Genomic DNA, 21,202 nt, shown 5'->3' with positions numbered 1-21,202 from the left:
AGAGCTCAGTGCAGAATTCCCTGATCCAGACACAAGTGCCTATTGTGCAAGTGAGAGGAGGAACAGCCCAACCACCTGCAGGAGAGCAGATCCACGTCTGGCAGTTTCAACTCCCAGCAGCAGAGGCTTTCCATACACTTGCAAAGCGCTGTGAAACCCCGAACTTGCTAGTTCTTAGGGAAGGGAATTAGCAGTATGACAACTCCACGGGAGGATGAAGTAGTCCTGGCTCACGGCAGGGAGTGTTTTGACTACAATGCAGATTCACAGTGGGCTGCAGAATGCATGGCTGTTCCCTTATGTCAGTGCCCAAGGCAGTCTCAGATCACCAAGCTGGCCCTGACCACTAGGAGTGATAGCTCTCAGGTATCATAGCTGGGAAAAAGAATTCCCAGCAGCTTCCTTTGGTATGTGCATGTTGCAGTATTGATTTAATCATAGCTGCAAATGTCAAATTGCACAAGGGCAAAGCGCATTTTCCCAACACCTTCTGTGATTTCTAGGAAGTGGACACGCCCCATCTCAGCTCCAAGAGCTGCCATCAGCAGGTTGGGTAGCACCTGGGAGCAGGCAGGAGCTCTGGGACCCAGATCTGCACCACAGCCAGAGTCACCTCAGCTCAGTCTTTGCTCTCTTGGTGAGGAGGGTGGGGTGGATATCACCCAGCACCAGAAACATGGAAAATCCAGGAACAGCTGCAGACTAAACCTGACCTCCAAGAAATAAAGCACAGGTTGCACACACACACACACACACACACACACACACAAAAAAAAAAAAAAAAAAAAAAAATCAGAAACAAAAGGCTTTTCTTTTAAAAGAAGGAAGAAAAATGCCAGCTTTTAAATCCCCGTGCTTCATAATTGAGCCCAAGGTTATGCCACAATTCAGGTAAATGATGTTTATATAACTGGCGTTTGGCTGAACACATAATTCCTATTTAACAGCTGAAAAGAGGCATTTTGGGTCTTCAAAGAAAGCTGACAGGTAATTCCCACTGTAGTTCTGCAGGGTAGCTGAGAAGTAATTATCCTTCTCACTAGTAAATCAATTAGGAATGAATGTATGGAAAGCTTTTCTCCTCCTCCAAGTAAGCACTAATCCTCTAAGTACTAATGAGTAGACAGGGCCAGCAGCAGTGTGCAAGCCCATCAGAAATCGACAGGAGCTATGAGGCATGCAGGCTCCAATCAGTGCCTGGGAGTGAGCCTCAGGAGAAAACACCTTGCCTGGACAGGTCTGCATGGTTTGTGTGTGCACAGGCTCCAGGCATGCCAGTTACTGATGGTACCTCCCACATGCTTACTGCCTCAAGAAAAAACCTCTCCTGCAGCTCACAGGAGATCCCTGCATCAAGTTCAACAAGGCAGCACCTCTGCTGCTGGAGGTGAGACACAAGGGGCTTTTTCTGCTGGGATGTAACTGATTCGCCTATCCCTTTGTGATTCAGCATTGGCAGCTGCCCTCAGGAGCTCAGCAAAATCATTCTGCTTACTCCCCTTGCCACAGGAATAATGTTCACTCAGAGAGACTGGGAGATGACTACAACCCTAGTGCATTTTTTGCAGCGCATAACCTCAAGAATCTGTAAGAGGAGTGGGTGGACAATAAACCCAAACCCGAATTTGACAAATTTCAGATGCTCCGGTCCAGTGGCACCTTGTTCGGACACTTCTCAAGTGCTAAATGAATGTCTGGAATTGCTTTGATGGTTAACAAAGCAGAGTGCAGACAGACCAGCTGTTTAAGCATGCACAGTGACAGTGCTCATATATTTAGCAGAGGTAGAAAGAATGGAAGCAAGTTGTTCCCACAGCACTAAAGCTTGTTTCCTGTGAGTTTTCCTCACAGCTTGTCTCTACATCTCATAAGATTTTTCAGAAGGGATGAGAAGGGCACAGATAGGTCCAGAAATCATTTCCTTAAAACAGAACAGCAAAAAATTTCTTTTAAATTTCTAATCTCAAATAAGCAAACAGCAAGTAAAGTTAGGCCTATATGCCACTATATGATGAAATGTAGGTGGTTTTAATTAAAAAAAAAAAAGAAAAAAAAAAAAGAAAAAAAAGGAGACTGTTAATCTGTAAAGCTCAATAGCCTGAGAATTTGCTAGAAGATAATAATATATCCTCGTACTCTGATTTGTGAGGGAGTCTTTACACCAGTGACGTACGATTTGTAACTGAGCATATTGCCTGTGCTTTTGGGTGGGCAGAGTTGCTTTGGAAACAGAATGAAGAAGAATTAACTCTTTGGTGCCCCCCATATTGGATATAGGATGGGTGTGAAGGCCAGGAAAACTCACTACAAAACATCTTAATCTATTTTGCTCTGGGGAAAAAAAGGTTTAAAAAAATAAAGGGGTCAAAGTAATTGTAACAACAGTTCAGCTCCTGCATCAGGAAAAATATAAACTGAAATCTAGCCACTGCATTCTTCCTCTTCCCTGCAGATCCAAATACTCTTACTAACATACATACCAGAGCTATGTATGCTTTATGGTTGCATACACTGAAATAAACATCAGTTCCAAAACATCTGTAGACTGACCGGTGATGGAAAACACAGCAGTCACAATAAGAACAGCACAAGTAGCAAGTTACTAGTTTGGAAGTCTTTTGATGGGGACAGGATATGGACAGTTTGGAAGTGATCAGATATGTTGCACTGGGCCTCTACACTGTCCAACCACAGCCTCACTGTCAGCAATTAGCTTCGTGCTGCAGCCCTCCCACACTGATTTCTGTGGGTCGCTGAAAGCATCTTTATCCCACTTCCTCCCCTGAATTAACACAGGCAATAATTTTAAACCAAAAAGGCACTGAGTTGCAGTTCCTGGGCTGTGCTTGTGTGAGCCAGCTGCAGCCCTAATTGCATCAGGTGGGAAGAGTGAGCAGGGGGTTGGAAAGCTGTGACCTCATCTTCTCTCCTACACAACCAAATCAAATTGTAGGTCTTCCACCCACTCTCACAGGCATATTCTGCTTTCAGCCCCCTTACATGATGCAACCAAAGAAAATGTCATTCACATCTTTACCTCCAAATGTCGGGAGAAAGAGTCAAATGCAGAAATAAACACCTTTTACTCAGTATTTCTAATAATAAGGAGACACAAGGCATGGAGATATGCAATACCCAAAGCCGGTATAAGAAAGAAACCCAGAAATGTCTGTGTGAGTTCTTTAAAGTTGTAACAGTCAGATGCAAATAAAATCAACCTTTTTACTTCTCCAGCAAGTTCAGACGGGAATTAATTCATCACCATCACAAGTAAAGCAGGATCAGTTCTATGGGATTCCATGGAATTGCCCCCGTGCGACTTAGACAGCAAATTCAAGCTCTTGTGAATTACCAACAGATTTCACTTTAGGATCATAATTCCTCTCAGAATGCTGTTATTTTGTTCCTATAGCTACCAGTGCAATGGCTCTCCCTTACCTTCCTCTTGTTAGTGGGACTGACATATAGGTAGCTCAGCACAGTCTTCAGGCCTACTTTGTCATTTAGCTTTTCATAGGTAGTGCCATAGTCTGTTGACCTGGAGAAAAGAGGAGACAAAAAGAGTTTATGTGGTTAATTCTCAGGAGAAGGGAATGACTGTGTGAACAGATGCTCCAAGTTACAGTTTGAGCATTATTATGCTTAAAACACAAGATTTTATGTTTCATTCAGGGTGGCCAGCAGAAAAGAGAAGAAAACTCGAGTCCTTTGGGGAAGTGTCTCTGCATTTGCTGATCGTACACTCCTGGGGAGTTGTGGTGCTCCCATGCAAGTGGAATTTGGAGGCAAGCTCTGCCCTCATGTGCCAGTGTGGGATTGCAAATGATATCTACACATAAGAGGACTCTGATGTCAGCAGCACCCTTAGTACAAATTCTCTTTTCAGACAAATCCAACATAAGAATCCAAATTAAACCCAACAACAACAGTTTTATTTAGATAGGTTGTTTTTTGGCTTGAAGATGGAGATCCAAATGTGGCTCAGATTTGTAACAGCTGAACTCACGTCTAGATAAAAATGTGCCTAAACTGGCATCTTGAGTCCTCAGTCACCCCCATCCTACTTTGTGCCAGGCAGTGAATTTTTCTGAGTTACAGGGACACATTCAGGCCCCTACACTAGCAAATCCCACCCAGAGGAGCAGATGATCTGGGGGTGGTATTACCCATTCGTGACTGGGGAAAGGGCTGCTTCGTCACAGAGGGTTTTCTGTAGTGTCCTCCTCCTCATTTGTGGGCATGTTTGAAACCTCACTGTCCTGCTTGTTTCTCTTCTGTTTTCACACTTGGTTTTCCTAACAAACAAGATCTTTCCTACCAGAACAACCCAACAGCTACATCATACAGGATCCTGCACCTGAAGAGTGCTCAGCACCAGCTGACTTTAGGAGGGAGGGGTGTCAGACCCTGCCTGAAAAGCCCCTCCATCCCATGCAAACAGTGGGGAGAGCCTGGCTCCCAACCCAGCTCAGCTTCTGTCACAGGGACAGAGCAAACAGCCCTCAGCAGATGCACAAGGAAAGGTCCTCATAAAAAGCCTACCTGGACGTATCTACAATTTTATTAGGATGGGAATCCATGGACCCTGCCCTCCTGTCCGACCATGCAGCAATTCAATGCCTTTCCCAGTACCAAACTCCAGTAATTTGGTTTCCTAAGTTCAATAAGCCTCTAGAATTTGCAGCTTTATGGTTCTTCTTGAGACCAATCCTCTGCTCCTTTTGTCTGGTAGAGAAATGGCCCAAGCCACTTCTGGCACAATGAACAGCGCAACTCACGTGGCTGGGGAAACTGAGCAATTCCAGAGCCTGCCCCCAGCTCTGCTGCTTTCCTTGCTGCTAGTGGAATCCAGGGCAACACCAAAAGGGCCAAGCCACAAAACCAGCCAATTTCAGACTTCCAAGTAGCAGGAATCATGAAGTCAAAAGCTTGCTTTGTTACTGATGTGGCTCCAACACACTTCCTTCAGTGCATCCTTCAAGGACAATTCCTAAATACTTTGTAAAGTCCTTCTTTCCTTAAATGGCTTCAAGCAGCCTTTCTCCTTTGACCCGCAGCAGCCAGGGTGCTTCAAGTCTCAAACAACTTCCCTGTGTTTTGGTTAACTCTTTAATAGAAAAATAGAGCTAATACTACCTCCATTTGGACTTACCACTCTTCTGTTCTAATGCATAGTAGTGTCACCCACTGGGCTTTACAGAGATATCCCAAAGAATATGACAAAAATATACGCTATTTTCATAGAATTTCCCCACCCAAAGTATCTGAAGCTCTTGTCTCACTCAGTATCAATACCAAACAAACAAACAAATAATACTGTCTTCCCTCTCCAGCCATTCTTGAAACTGAAGCAGCTTTATTAATAAAACTGAATAATCTAGGACAATTAATTCCAGTACATGAGGCCTCCTATAAATGAAATTCAACAGGTCAGGAATCCTCAGGTAACACTAAGCTCTAAGCAGAGGATAACAGACAGAGGGCAAGCAGAGGTACTCCCTTGATCTTACCTTCCAAAAGCACTGCAGCAATGAACAAGCCACATTTGTGACTACACATGTACCAGTGAAAGAGATCACTGGTTTCAATCAGCATTAAAAGAGAATACAAATAACAGATTAATATTCTGACAGAGCTACTTTGGGTTTGTTCTCTGAGTAATTTTAAGATCTCCCAAAATGCTTTGCACTTCTAAAGATGCAGGCTGGATGCCCTAATGACTTTTTCTCATTAAACCATTATCACTCATTGCATTTGCCCTTTCAAAGGATAGCTAGAAAGGAAGTAGGATCATTATTTCCTTAGTTTCTCTGAGGCCTGCTTTACTATCATGACAGTCACCACTGGCTCCCCAGAAATGTCTCAAAGGATATCACAGTAATATACTGTATTTCCGTAGCACTTTTTCTAGGCAAATATCTAAAGCTTTTGTCTCGTGCTAATCCATTCAAACCAACAAAGTCCCAAAAGCCATACTGGGAAATCCTATCTCTCTTCTAGAGATGAAGAAGCTGAAAGCTTTCATAGGTAATGGTTCATTTTTTCAAAAGCAGGCATCTACAATTAGCCATTTCAGCTTCTGCAATCATCTAGTGTAAGGCTTAACTCTACTACAAAATTGCCTAATTAGAAAACAAGCATTAAAAAAAAGAAAACGTTTGCTACTAATTTTAGCTATCCAAGCCTGAACATTTAAAGAGACGTGACCTGCAGGTGGAACAGAAAATTTTTGAGTCAGTTTTTAATCTTCGCTTGAACCCTTCTCCTTTATTAATTACTTCTAATTCCAAATTAACTAGCCCATACATCCTTACAGTTGTTTGACGCTACAAGCAGACTGGATACCATATTCTCTCCCATTCCTCCGGTCACAATATGATCCTCTTCCAAGCACATTCCCAAAGCAGTAGAGGGAAAGAAATGTTGTAGTTATATCAAAATGACAAAAGACTCAGTGATATGAAAGGTGGTTTCCATGGATCACACTCCAAATGCCTGCCTTAACTTTGTTCGGGCTTTCAATGGCAAACTGATCCTGCCCACCTCATTCTCCCTCTGGGTTGCTCCACTGAAGCCATCCCTGGAATCTCATCACCTTGGAAGGTTGCTACTGCCTTCAGTCTCAAGCTGATATTTGCATATGGCTTCTAACCATACACACATGTATACATAAATGTGTTTTTTAACAATGCTTTCATAAAATGCGCCTCAGTACACTGCTGGTAGCACAGAAACTCTTACAATGCAGGACTAGGAATGTTACAGTGGAACGGATGCCTAGAGAGGCTGACCTAGAAGGCATCAATTCTTCCCCTGCACTCAGCAGGCCACACCTTGAGTGCTGTGTTCAGCTCAGGGCCTCTCATTCAAGAAAGACATTGGGGTGCTGGAGTGAGTCCAGAGAAGGGCAACAGACCTGGTGGAGGGTGTGGAGCATGAGCCCTGGGAGGAGTGGCTGAGGGAGCTGGGTTTATTCAGCCTGGAGAAAAGGAGACTCAGAGGTGACCTTATCACTCTCTACAACTGCCTGGAAGGAGGGTGTAGTGACTGTGGGATCAGCCTCTTCTCCCAGGTGACAGGACAAGAGGACACGGCCTCCAGCTGTGTCATGGGAAGTTCAAGTTGGACATCAGGAGGAATTTCTTCAAGAAAGGTTGATTACACATTGGAACAGATTGCCTAGGGAGATGGTGGAATCAGCATCCCCAGAGATGTTCTGAAAGAGACTCGACAGGGCACCCAGTGTCATGGTGTAGTTGGCAAGGTGGTGTTGGGTCATAAGTTGGACTTTATGATCTCAAAGGTCTTCTCCAACCTAATTGACTCTGCAATGTGGAACAGACTCTGGTCATATATAACACTCCTGTATAAACTCAGTCCATGTGTTTTGTCCCATGTATCTGTAAAAAAATGGGTTTGGCCCTGTTTTTGATGATGACCTTGAGGGTCTAGGCTGCATCAGATTTTTGACCCTCACCAAATTCTGCATATTCCATTTGGAAAAGCAATGTTTATAATGTAATGATTTATTGGGATACTGTAAGTTCTTCCATAATTATATTCTGCTTTAAACAGTTGGGGGAGGGGGTGGGGGGAGGGGGGAGGGAAAAAAACCCACCACCATCTGCTTGATTCCTTTGTCCTCCTGTGACCAGCCATGTGTTTAAACCATCACTGCACCATCTCTGGTCTGGCAGAGCAAGGTGCAAGGCATACACCCAGGCAAAAAAGCTTCTCTATACAAAACCTGGTCATAACTTAGTGCGCCACAAGCTAAATAAATCCATCTTGCTCCTCTGAGTCTGAGCTTCTCTGTGAATCCAAGAAACTGGCCCGAGCCAACAGACTCCATAATGCAATTAGACTTGCTCAGTCACAGAGGTAGAAGTAGAGGTGTGGAGAAACAGAAAGAATGCCATGTGAATAGCTTTCAGAGGAGCTCTCTGTGACACTTTCCATCTCGGGGCTCTGTCAGACAGAGAAAGTTGGTTGGTTGGTTTGAATTCTCGGCTATTCACCTATAAGCTGTAAAAAATATACCAGTCTCAGGAGAAAAAGAGCTGGAAACACTGGCACTGAATGAATGGGATGAAGAATTCTACTTCCTCCACCAACCCTCCTGTCAGAGGGTTTCTCCTCTGTGCTGTGGCTCTCTCTCTCTGTGGAGAAGGAGACATCACACTTCTGATTTTAGATTTTCAGACATTTTCTAAGCTTTTTCTAAAGCTGATGCATTCATCTCCAGCCCGGAGTTCCACTACATGTACCTGCAGCCCCACACTGAAAACTGTGGAGGCACAGCTCTGCTTAAATGAGCAGAATATCCCAGGTGTCTGTGCACTTCAGAGAGCAACAGGAACACGCCAGATTAATATTTGCTTCACTTCTCATGGGCCTGAAAACTGTCTGCCTGCAGTGTGCTTGTCTCTCCATACCCCCAAAACAACTTCTTGGTTTTACTCATTGACCAATTTTCTCACAGTTTGGCAGAAAAACGAAAACCCAAGAGGAACAAAGTTTCTACAAGTTTCATGAAAATCAAGAGCCAGGAAAAGGAGAGCAATTATAAGGGCTCTGAGAAAAGCTGCAGTGTAAAAGTAAATCCCATGAAACATGAGAGGAAGCACATCTCTCTGAACACCCAGCTGCAGGAAAACATTCAAACACAGCTCACATATTAATGCACTACAAAGAACTCAACTGCGCAACACAGGAACCCAGGCAGCCAGTCTTCCATCACTTGTGAGACATGTTTCCTCCTTTCCCTTCCCCTTCCTCCCCTCAAATTACCCTCCCTGGGATAAAGGCCCTTCTGAAGCTATGACACACTGAGAAAAGAGCCCTCCTGGGTCGGAGTCCAGTGAGTCAGTGGCCAGAAGAGATCCAATATCAGCACTGCAAGGTTGGCTGGTTGACTTGCAAGACACTTTTTCTGACAAAATAAAATAAAAATCAAAACAAAACAAAGCCAACAAAAAACCCACACAACAACAACAACAACAACAACGAAACAAACCAACACCCCACAAATAAAAAAAGCCCAAACAAAACAAAAAACAGCTGACAAAAAAACCCAAACAACATTTAACTAGATCATGGCAAAGGACCTTTTAACCTCACAGCCAGGACACCACCGGTACTGTTATCTTATAGCATAAGATAACATCAATGGAGGTAACAAACAAAATCTAATTCTTAGTCCTTCCCTGTCAGGGGCTGACATAAATCTAGATGTGGACATTTTACAACGGAAGAATCCACAGAAGCCCCGTGGAGCTAAATCTACTCACTAACTAAAGAAGTTCCAGTGTGTGTAGTCTGAATCAGCCAGTTAAGAGAGCAAAACCCTTGCTGAGAGGTTATTTTTACCCAGCCATGAGTTTAGTGACTGCAATAAATGTAAAACCAGAATAATTTACAGTTGCAAGCAGGAAGAACTGCCTCCCTTTGCCTCCATCCTACCAAAGGAAACTAAGGGCCACAATGAAAGTCTGGGGAAGTGAACAGAAATCGAGCAAGCAGGCGGTGCTGCTTCCTGGTGTAATGTCCCAGCCTACAGCAACATCATAGACTTCCTAAATTGAAGATGATGTATTTGCATGCAAGAGCCATCAGTGGGCTTTTAGTTCCATAAATCTGTCTAATCCCACAGGGAAGCTTCTGGCAGATTTGCCATCACGTGGTATTCATACACCACAGCTCTGTGCTGTATAAAGAGAGGTTCCCTTTTGTTTTAACTGCTACCACTTAACAAGTACAAAACCAAGGAGCTCCATGCTGCCATTTGTGATTTCTCTGATTGTTGTCATATTTTCCACAGATCTTTTTTTTTCCAGTCTCACAACTCCCTGTTTATTCAGCCATTCCTTGTACAAACTATTCAGGCCTCTGATCATTCTACAACTAGCTGTACTAGTCCAATTACATCTTTTGTCATGGATGCCTCAGGGACCAATCTTTAACAGGAAGATCTTCCTGCAAAAGAAACAAAAACCTTAACTATTCAAGTATATCAGCATAGACCCAGAGTATTTAACACTCTCTGCCATCATACACAAGGTGTTACATTCTCAATACTTCTGGAATCATAACCCATCTGTTCTAGTGGACTTTCAGTTCCATAAAGTTTCAAAATTATCTAAAACCAGAGATCCCCCTGGGGAAAAAGAAGTTCTAGTAAATTATAGTTTTGGTAATGTCTCTTGAAAAAAGTAATTTTTTTCCCTTTTAGTTTGCATGTCATATAAACAGGAGAATATCCACCTCAATTACTATTATGATCCCAGCACCCTTCCTCCACCCCTCTTCTTTTCTGATTAATGGTGATTCCCATCACCAAACATCTGAAAGACTTGAAGATGACCTGTGTTGATAAATTTCCATCTACAAGGTAGAATGGAGACTCACAAGGAAAAATGAGCTGCCATGATGCACTGATGCACTAGCCATTGTGATTCACAGTTCAAAATGAAGGTGAGAATAGATAACTAGGAACACTGTCTTCCCCTTTGTTTTTTTAGATTCTTCTCTTTATTTTTTTTACAGGAAAGGTATCTTCTTTTGTTTTTCCCCTATGAGCCTTTGGGAGGACACTGGATGTATCAGAAGCTTAACAAAAGATAGAGAATATTCCACCACTGGATTTATGGCAAATAAAACACAGGTGTTGCAAATCTCAGTCACAATTCCAGTGGCTGATTGCTTATCAGCATTTCATTTGATCACCATCACACAGGGCAGGGGGGCTCTTCACACCAGTCATTTCCTAGCAGAGATGACTACTCAGATGGGCACGAACAGTCTGTGGAGATGCAGTTTTTGTCTATTAACCCTACAGGGATGGTGGGGGCTAAATTGAGAGCCATATGTTTGCATGGTGCTTGCACTTGTTCTGTAGAAACACAGTGATGCCTTGGATACCCCCAGCAACCAGTGACCATGCAGAACATGCCCCAGGGCGCCTAAATAGCATTCACCATCACAAAACAGGGTGTCCTTCCCCAGTCTCTTCTGTTTTCTGCACCCTTACCTTCAGATACACCATTTCTGTGGAAAAGCAGAAGTCGTTTCAGATCTAAAATATTCTGTAGAACCACTCAAAGAAGCAAGACTTTCTTTTGAGAAGAGGGAGGACAAGGGGATTGCAAGAAATGTGTGGAATGCCAGAAAAAGCAAGGGATACTTGGCAAAGCAGAACTAGGAGTAACCAGATCAACCAAAATAAAACACCTTGAACACCAGAGTGTCATTCCCTGCTCTAGGACATTTGCAGGCACAGTACCTCAGCCACTGTGGGACACAGATTTGGCTAAAGGCAGCTCTGAAGCTGTCTCAACATTTTGCTTCTACCAAAAAATGGCAAACTCTATTCTGAAGCAGAAATAAACCCAGGCAAACTGATGAACCCTAACATCTGATGGCAGGCTAGAGCCTGTACTATAAAAGCCTGTACCAAAGAATCCTTTCAGAGAAGCTGGGAACCTGATGAGAGCAAGCAGGCTGCAGTAGTGGTTACTAAGCTTTGCTTTGTACTCTGCTGCTGAATTGCCCACAATAAGCAGGCCAAAAGTAACAAAGGTTGGTGCCTCCTACTGTGAAACTGGAATAACTCTACTCCTCCATTTGTAAGATTCCATCTTCTCTCTACTATGGCCATTTATTTCATCTTTAATTTAGCCACCTACAAACTAGGTAGCTCAGCCTCGCAAGCCTGACCACATTTTCTTTGTACCTGCAGACAAAAACTGTAAACTAGGAGGATGCTTTATTCATCCTAAAATAGGTGAGGATATACTCTTAAGGTATTTTCCACTCTTCAGTGTAAAAAGAGACCAGAGCAACCAACACACAACTAGCACAAAGCAAGGTGCATCTCACCATAAATGGGTTAGAAAATTGCATGGACTGAGCTGGCAGTACAAGTGAAGGGGAAAGACCTCAGCCATCCTGACTGAGATCAAAAGTTCATGATGTATTATAATGTTCTAGTGCTCTACATTTTAAATGCTATTATTCTGGATGTGTATGAGAATTACTACTAAAAGCAGGTGCCAAATGGTATCAGCACTCCACTGTGACTTACACAATTTATCACATTACAAAATGAAGAGAGCAGAGATAAGCAGAGAAGTATGATATGGATTTCCCAATAGCTGCTGGCAGCATAAAGAATATAAACAGAGGCCTGATAAAATGTGAAATGGCTTCTCCTCAAAAGCTGGGATAAGCCCTTCCCTTCATTGCATGCCTGTCCTATTACACCACTGAGGAACTGGCAATCTTTTTGCAGCCAGCCAAAGCTGATGCCTGCTGGTGGAAATGGTGGAACCTCACAGGACCTCATCAGATGAGATGCAGACACATCCCTGCAGACAAAACCCAAGACAGAGTTCAGCCACCTCGCATCAGGGGCAGCCTGGAGCTTAGAGAGTCTGACTTTTCCAAGGGCCTCTACTTTTCCTGCTCTGGTCATTTCCCTGCTTTAAAGTCTATGTAAATGCATTACTTCTTTACAGCTCTGAAGAACTACACTTAATCATTACTTATTTTCCATTTGTACTGTCTGAAAGATCTGACATATTTATCATGTTCTTGATTCTGATGTATTCTAATTTTCCAAAGAGGTGTTTTATGCATCCCTGATAAGGCAGCATATTGATTTGATTCCAAGCACTTGACTGACTCAGCAAAGATGGCATTATCAACACATATTCAAGAAATTTGGTCTAGAGGACACTTTAATAGCCTCGAAGATAAAAGACAGCTTTGATGACAAAGCCTCATTAATTAATCAGATATTAATTAGATAATTAATTAGAAACAAGGCCCTTCCCAGGCCCTTTTCTACTTTTATTACTATAGCTAAAAATGCTTCTCTAACGATTCTCTTAAGTAGCTAATCATTTTAATTTGCATTATTTTATAGCAGAAGAAAGTGCTTTGAATGTAGGATTTTGTGAAGCAGTTCTAGAACTTCCATTTAACATCCATGCTATTCTATACATATTTAAACTGGAACTCCTCTTAAATATGTCTTGAACAAAATGTCAAGGGGAGACTATGGAGCTGCCCCCTCCCCCAACTCTCTATTTTTGTGGCAGACGTGGATGACAAAGAGTTCCTTCCAACCACTCATAGAATAAGCACATTCTGGGTTTATACGAACTACCCTGACATGAGCTCACCATGCCCTTCTAAAAGAGGGGGACAGGTGGAAAATCTCTTTTTCCCAGCTGGGGATGCACACATGTCCACTCATGTACCCTGGGAAGGTGATTTACCCAAAATTTGCTTCTGACACTGTCTGCCTGTTTTGGCATCAGTGGTAGGCAGAACTGTGGGGACATTTAGATGAACCTGAGTCATCTCCAAAATAACACAAGGCATGTTAATCTTTTCAAGCCATCAGCAAATCTTTGCAAAAGTGATGTAATTAAAAAAGAGGGCAGTGATAAAGATAGTTTAGTCCAGTTCCTTAGACACAGATATTAAAAATTGCAGACAATTCCCAAACCAACTTTTACAGTCAGCCTGCAGCTCCTTCCAGTCCCTACCTCAGCTGACCCCTCTCCCACAAGCCTTATGTCTATCCCTACTTGTGACCCACAAAGGTTACTGTCCCCAGCAGCACACCCACACAATCTGAACGTAAATACCACAGAATCCTGCCTGACCTCAGGCAAGGCTCTTCAGCACTCAGATTCACATTAACTTAGCTTCCTGGGGAAAAACTGACTCTTACTGTTCCCAAAAATAAAAAAATATGAAGCTCATGAGATGCAGCCACCTGAGACAGCTGGGGACTGGCAATGAAAGAACCTTCTAGACTTAGGAACACATCTTTAACTCCAGTCACAACATGACTGAGAGCCTCTACGTGCTACTTTTCCAGAACTAATAGGACAGCATCAGATCCCCAATTAGCTAAAATCAATATGGCCCTATCACATACAAGTGAATGAGTAATATCGGCAGATTTACACAAATATACACAATAAAGGTCAGGGCCCACTATATCTGTGTATATCTATAAACATAAAGATTAATAACAACATTAACAAGATAATGTAATGCATTTTGCAACCATTTCACAATTTTGCATTTGTAAGAATTCTGCATGTCTGAAAATCTACAAGCTTTAAACTTGCGTATACAAGACCTAGGAATAGTGCAAATTTAGTTTTCTAAAGAAGTAAAGAGAATTTGGAACCATAAAAGAGCACAAGTCTCAGGCTAATATTGCTGTCAACAGGCATTCTGTGGTGTTCATAGTCCCACCAGAATAGACTTCGGCACAAGTTGTCTCAGTACAAGAAATAAATATATAAAACATAAAATCAACACATTCCTGCATCTTTCAAAGCTTATCCATTCCAATTACCATCGAAATATCCATGACAGGATCTGCAAACCCTCCCAGCCTTTTGAAGTAACATTTTTGAGCATTGTATAGCAGAGACATCATAATTCACTAGACAGAAAGAGCTTCCAGGCCAGATTATACAGCTGACAATGCTCTTCTGTAGGCTGCACCACCTGCTTTGCAGGGTGACCTGGTTATACAACTGGCTCCCCAGGCAAGAAGCTAGTGTTGCTCTGAGTGCTCCCAAATGACTCTGCTCCTTTCTCATCCAGACAGTCAGATTATGACACTATATTCACTCCTGGTACCTCAGAGTGAAGAATCACGGTTGAGAAATACAGGACAGGGACATAAGTGCAAAAACGAAAGACAGCTGTCAGACAGTTTCTTGGTTTGTGCAATAGTCAGATCAGCAGCTGGATTCCACATCTCCTAAATTCAGTGCTACACTGCAGGTAAGAATTTCACAGCAGCACTGGTTAAGTGTGAGTTTTATTCATTCCCTGAGCACGAGGATTAATAGCCTTGACTCCAGTTACCAAGTTTTCAAAATACAGACACTGGGGTCTAAGCTTGCACCAGTGCAGACTCTCCAAAAAGATGAGCTTGCATTTTATCACCTAGTTTAATAAATTACTGTGATCCATAAGGCAGGGGTCCCCCTCTTCCCCACCAAACATTTGTCCATTGTGGGCAGCTCAGAAAGCACACAGCTGCTCACTCCCACTCTACCAATGCCCTAAGACCTTTGCTGCCTAATATCTTTCAAACCACCACATTGGTTCAGGCATAATTTCACCCCAGAAAAGCCTCCTTTTCCTGTCATCTTTTGCACTCAGACCTCGGAAGCTCATCTAACACAAAACACTTTGCCTTTGGGAGAATAAACCTGTTGGAATCTTTTCAGACAGAAGATCAATAAAGTGGGAGCAGCTTGAAAAGTCAATCAGCATCAGCAAGTCCCCCAGGTGATAGCTGAGTGATTATCTTTTTAATGAAGGAATAGTAAACGGAGCACAAGGAAACGCACCATCCCCTTCAAACTCACAAGGGAAGGTATCTGAGGCTGAGACACAGGGACAGAAAAGGAAGCACTGGAAGAGACCAGTCGTGTCTCCAGTTTGATAGGCTGACCCAAGAAATCGTCAGAAAGATCCAACTTAAAATAGTTCAAGCTGAGAATTGTCTCCAGTGTTACATTGCAGATATTTCCTCTAGGTGTTAAAAGAGGAATACTTTTGTTTAGAACCTGAAACAAAAGGATAAATATCTCTATGCCTTTCTTCCTAAGAAGTGTGCTGAGAAGGTTCTTATTCATAAAGTCTTGACTTTTATCTAAATGAATTTTATGAAGGGCTAAGTACCCTGCATATTATCAATGCAAATGAAAGGAAGAAGTGTCCATGATCCATGGTGCTTTTTCTAACAACACCACGGATTTATTTTATGTCTTTGGATTTAATCATAGAAAGGCTCAAACACAAACAATCAACCTGCAGACTCCAAGGCTCACTGAAGAAATAGTTCTGTTGTCCTGAAGGCATTGGAAGGTATCTTGGGAGACCTGCAAGGTTCCTACTTTGCCACAGGCTTCCTACATGGTTTTTACACAGGAGGACACATTTTGCTGCTGTTCCAACCACCTACCTGGAGTATGGCATCTCCCAAAGTTTCACCTAGAGGAAGACATTTCAAACTGTAAACTGAGATCCATACTTTCCTGTCAATGGCAGATGGACTGGGCTGTGTGAGGTTCTGTGCTCTGTGTCATGACAGAGCTCAGAGTCCATCCATGTAGCTGTCTATCCAAGCATCCAAGTCTATGGCTGTATATTTGGGACCTTTAGCCATGCTTTCCACTTGAACCTGGGTTCCAGCCTAACTCAGGGTGCCAGCCTTTCGATTAACCAACTGTTGTTCATGTTACTGACATCACTGTCCACGGATCCGTGCCTAAAAAACCAAAAAATTAGACCCAAATTCAATGAATTGTGAAGTATATATTTAATTGTGCTCTAACCAAGCAGGATTAGAGCCCCTGGAAGGTTTTATATCAGTGGCACTTAAGTTCTTCTAGTGATGTTACTTAGACCAGGAAAGAAATGGCTTTTTCTTTTCCTCATTCTACTCAACCTGATACTTCAAAAGCCAGTGACAAAATGAAGCATGATATTACACTCCTGGAAGGTACCATTAAGTCCCCCTCGGATAATGTCAGCATAAAGGGTTCCCCGTCTTTTAGCAGGTGAATTGCAATAGCCTGTGATTAATTAGGAAATAGTGGCAACTCATCATTGGCCATTTCCTTACCCCTTTTAGCTGCCTTACCAGAAGGCACGTGGTTTAACATCGGCTTTAACATTCTGGAAATGAATCTTCCTGCAGACTGAAGAGGAATGCTCTGACTACAAACCCCCTGCAGTAAATAGGGGGCTGATCAACCACCTGGTGCAGAGGCAGTTCTGCAGACTTGTCTGTGCACACCTCTGCAGGTTTTACTCTGAGGACAGTGGAGAAAATGAAAATATGGGTACAGAAGAGGGAGATTCACATGTTGCCATGATTTCTGCATAAGCATTTAGTCATGGTCAGTGTGCAGTGCATGGACACTCTGAACAGAAGAACAAGCAGGGAAAGTGGTTCATCTCTGCAGTTTATTCCAAAGAATCAGGGCAGTGATGAGTGACCAGTGGCCCAGAACAGATGAATTTTCTTCCCTCACCTTTGTCCCTTCAAAGGGTCCCTTTGTGAGGACACCTGGACAAGAAACCTGCGGGATTCACAGCAGTGCCTTGAGTATGCTGCAGATTGCTCATGTTCTAACGTTAGACTCTCAGCTGTTATGTGTCCAAAAGCAACTACTCATCCCATCCAAAACTGGAACCCTCAATACAGTACAGCGTGTTCCTTGGAACATCCTGCATCACCCACTTTTAAGTAAGCACCACAGTGAACCTGCATCACTTAGGCAGTTGAAAATAGAAAATGGTGAGAGGAATCTCCCACTACAGGAAATCTGCTGATCTTAACCAAGCTTCCCCCAGTTCATTTCCCCCCATCCCTCCCTTTCTCAGTACCTCTTTAACCCCTCTAGTGTGTGTCTATAATAATCACAGTCCACGTAGACAAAAAAACCTTCCCCCAGAGTCCATTTTAGACACAAATATTTATTTGTCCTTGATTCAGATGCAAAAGAATAGGTCTGTGTTAACAAGCTACAATCATGGACCAATAAAGTTCATACTGAGCTTTAAGTGCAGTGATTACTGAAAGAGGGAACACAGAAAGAGATATAACATCGTGTACATGTGCATCATGTACTATTACACAGCTGCTAAGCTTTAAAACAATGCATTTGTAATAATCAAAGCAGTGTGGTGAAATAGCAGCTGTCTTTTCAAGCCAACTGTAACAGCATGTTGGGAGTGCTTTCTAAAGGGGTTATTTCTTTGTCCATGCTTTACACAACTGATGCTGAAAATAGAGAAAATAAATAATGATGGGGTTTTGCTACAAATCATTGTTTTGCAAAGACTGCATTTTAATAGCTCTAGTACACAAAGTTTCATGAATTATTCTCCCTTCCTCATGGATGAGGGCAAACGATAAACATGGGTTTCTTTAACCCCCACCTTCTCTCTGTCTCTTTTTATTTTTTTACATCTCATTCTGCCACCACTTATCAGTGTCCCCGCAGCAAAAAAGGGAAAATATTAAATGCATTTCCAGGAATTCTATCTCATCCTTAATGACACCATCAATAATTGCTGTCACAAGCTAATATCATAGTTGCAACCTTACAAGGAAGATAAAGAGGCAGGGTTTTTCACACCGAGGTTTCAAGACAGGCTCTAAATGGGATTTTGCTTCATGCTTTGAAATGCCTCCTGGATAGCTCAGTGAGAACTGAAAACAGGTTGAATCCAGCCAAGTGAGTACTAAACCATGTCCCATGAACACCCCGGCATGATGTTGAATAGAGAAAGCAAGATGCAAATAAATACAGCAAATGCTGTTGTTACAGCAAGGCTTTGGACACCAGGATACCCTCAGGCAGACTCTTCTCCATGCATGAAACAGATTCCAATGATGCCCATTCAGCAGTACCCAGATGTCCTTTGGCCCCTATGCCACGGAGCAGGTGACACCTTGTCATCACAATAGGCACACCACTCAGGGAATTTATTCTCCAAGATGCTTTAAAAAAAAATTAAAAATGGAATGCCTCCTAGTTAAAACCCCTGGCTGTCAAGCTGAGCAACTTCTCTTCACACGTGGGCAGCTTGGGGGCCTTGACACAACCTGCACCCCACACAGACCTGCCTCACACCAGAAATCTGCAGAGGGGCAGAGTTACCTGAGAACTTCTTGTAAGCATGCTGAAGGGCAGACCCTGACAACCATCATGTATTGGCACATCAAACCAAGAACAGGCCAGTTATTTGAGTGATTCTCTGCACCCTCCTAAGTGCAGGTACTTCAGACTTGAGCAGAGAGGGAGACAGGCTTGAGACTGTCAGACTGAACTCCAGCTGGGAGGTAGCAACTCCAAAGCCCAGATGTTTGGAATCACTATGACTTTGCAGGTGATTGAACTATTAATTCCCAAACAGATTTCAGTATACTAGTAATCTATAGAAAACAGGGGAGAAGGAAAATCATTCTGGGAAATTACCATTAATTTTGCACTTGGAATCTCTGTGTAATTAATACTTAGTATGGCATGCTTGCACTTCTTGTTGCAACTCCTGAGAAAACTCCCATCAAGAGCTTTCCCAGTGTTTCATTTCTAGTCCAGCAATGAAGGCATTCCTTCTGCTTTTTCTTACTGCTGGCCAGGAAACACAGTTCATACCTACCCTCCTGAAGAGTCTAGTGATGGACACCCTCTCCCCAATTTGGATAGAAACCTCACCCCGCTTTTGTTTACTCTACGCCATCAGTGAAATTCACCATTCAATAAAAAGAGCCCTAAAATAAGTCATTAGTCATAGACTGTAGTGCTTCAGTATCATAAAGACACTGTCAGACATAAGTCTCTGAACCTGGCAGAGGGAAATTGGAGTTCAAACTTTTTCATTCCATAAAACACAATGATTTGGTTCACCTTTTGAAAAAGGTTAGAGAATTAAAGAAAAAGGCAGAGTTAAAGCGACAGCGAAGCCTGCACCATGGATTGGTGCAGCTCCACGCACTGAACCCACGAGCACAGCTCCAGCAGTGTCAGAGTTTATTGCTCCAGAGCTGTTTACACCCCACGACATGACAGTCTGGTCCAAGTTCATGCCAGTGCAGTGAGCTCCAAGAGTCAGAGCTTCTAAGCAAGAGCATCATCTGAGAAACAGGGAGTGATTTTGTCCAGACTAGAGAGCTGTAAATTTTTTTTCTAATGTCAGTGTCTCACTCTAAGCAGGACAAAAAGAGCAGAACATGAAAAGAAGTGGAAAGGTACGATAATTTCAGCAAAAATAATTGCTTTGTGCCTGCACAAGCTAAGATTTTCTGCGCTGCATTACCTTCCCCAGACCAGTGTATATGCAATGCAAATCAACCATAGAGCAGTATTTGTACTACAAGAATAACTTGGAAGAACTTGTTTAATATCAGAAGACTTATTGGAGCAGATGAATGGCTCTGACATAATATCCATGGGATAGAAATTCAATTAAAAACTGCAAGTGGCACAGAAGTGGTAGTTATTGTTCAACATGTACCATGGGACCTTTGCTGAAATACAGCTATTAGCTGCACTGGTTGAGAAGTTCTGGGGTTTTTTATGGCAATCTGTTAGCTTACAGAAAGTTAAATTAATAAAAACACACAATCACTCTCATGTTACAAGAACAGAGCAAAGCCAAGGACTAGTTGCATATTTTGTAATTATGGATAAAGTGCATTATGCCAAGGAAATTAGAGATGTCACAAATACAATAAAAATGAAAGACTGTCTGGCTCTAGTTTTGATGACATCCTGGTTTGACAAGGCAGTCCATGTTGGTTTGCCCATCCTTACCTCCCCAGGATGTTAATAATTACTCCTAATCCTAGCATCCACATTCATGAAGTGTTCAGCCCTCAGTGGAGATAGACTTGCATGAGAAGGTTACCTCCCTGCCTGTTAGCAGCATCCCAAACTCATTTTCTGTGTTATGGTGGTGGTTTTTGCCCCCAAATAACAAGAATAAAAAGAATGGAAGGATGTTCTTTGTTTGTTTTTAAAATTAGATGGAGGGCAGACCTCAGTGAGAAATAACTCCCTAAGCCCATCCAGCTTTTTCCAAGTCACAAAGATGGGATAGGCAGGAATCCCAGGATGAAATTTTGGTCTCCTGACATTAGAGTGGACAGACAGCTAAACTCATGTTCTCAAACATGTATCTAGCTTACCTCTCCCAAGCAGAGAACACGAATCCTTAATCTCCCTTTTCATTCCTTTAGTAGGAATATTGTTGCTTATGTATGAAGAAGAACAATTACAAATTCCTTCCTGCAAATGGAATATTAATCCCTGTAAGAATAACCTTTCACAGATGGCAAAGTTTACTGTCACAATGCCACTTTTCCCGCCAGGAACTAGATGAATCCTGCCACTCAAAATTAACACCACCTTAACAGTCATCTGTAATAACATGTGGCAGCTGCCATTTTTTTAAAACCCCAAATGGAACTAGAGAACTCAAACTAGTCACTTGGATCTGTCTGGTTTGACAAAGCTCATTCAGGGTACGCTTGTCTGGGACTGAACACACCCTCTGGTAGCAGATATGAGCAGAGTACAAAGAGAAGCAGTAAATTGTGTGGGTACTCAGCAAGCAGCTCTTCTGCTTCCAGAGAATTAGG

The 21,202-nt window shown here is 42.6% G+C and overlaps 1 protein-coding gene across 4 annotated transcripts in view; it reads right to left on the bottom strand.

Moving 5' to 3' along the window:
• SORCS3 (sortilin related VPS10 domain containing receptor 3) overlaps window positions 1–21,202 on the bottom strand; it is a 275,376-nt gene that overhangs the window by 142,137 nt on the left and 112,037 nt on the right. For all 4 annotated transcript variants that reach the window (XM_040071470.2, XM_040071471.2, XM_040071473.2 and 1 more), the window contains one exon: window positions 3,439–3,538. In XM_040071470.2, the coding sequence (XP_039927404.1) occupies window positions 3,439–3,538 (100 nt within the window). The remainder of the gene's footprint in view (window positions 1–3,438; window positions 3,539–21,202) is intronic.

This window comes from Hirundo rustica, chromosome 8 (assembly GCF_015227805.2).
Source record: "Hirundo rustica isolate bHirRus1 chromosome 8, bHirRus1.pri.v3, whole genome shotgun sequence".
Lineage (NCBI taxonomy): Eukaryota > Metazoa > Chordata > Aves > Passeriformes > Hirundinidae > Hirundo > Hirundo rustica.
This window is presented reverse-complemented; position numbering and strand designations above follow the sequence as displayed.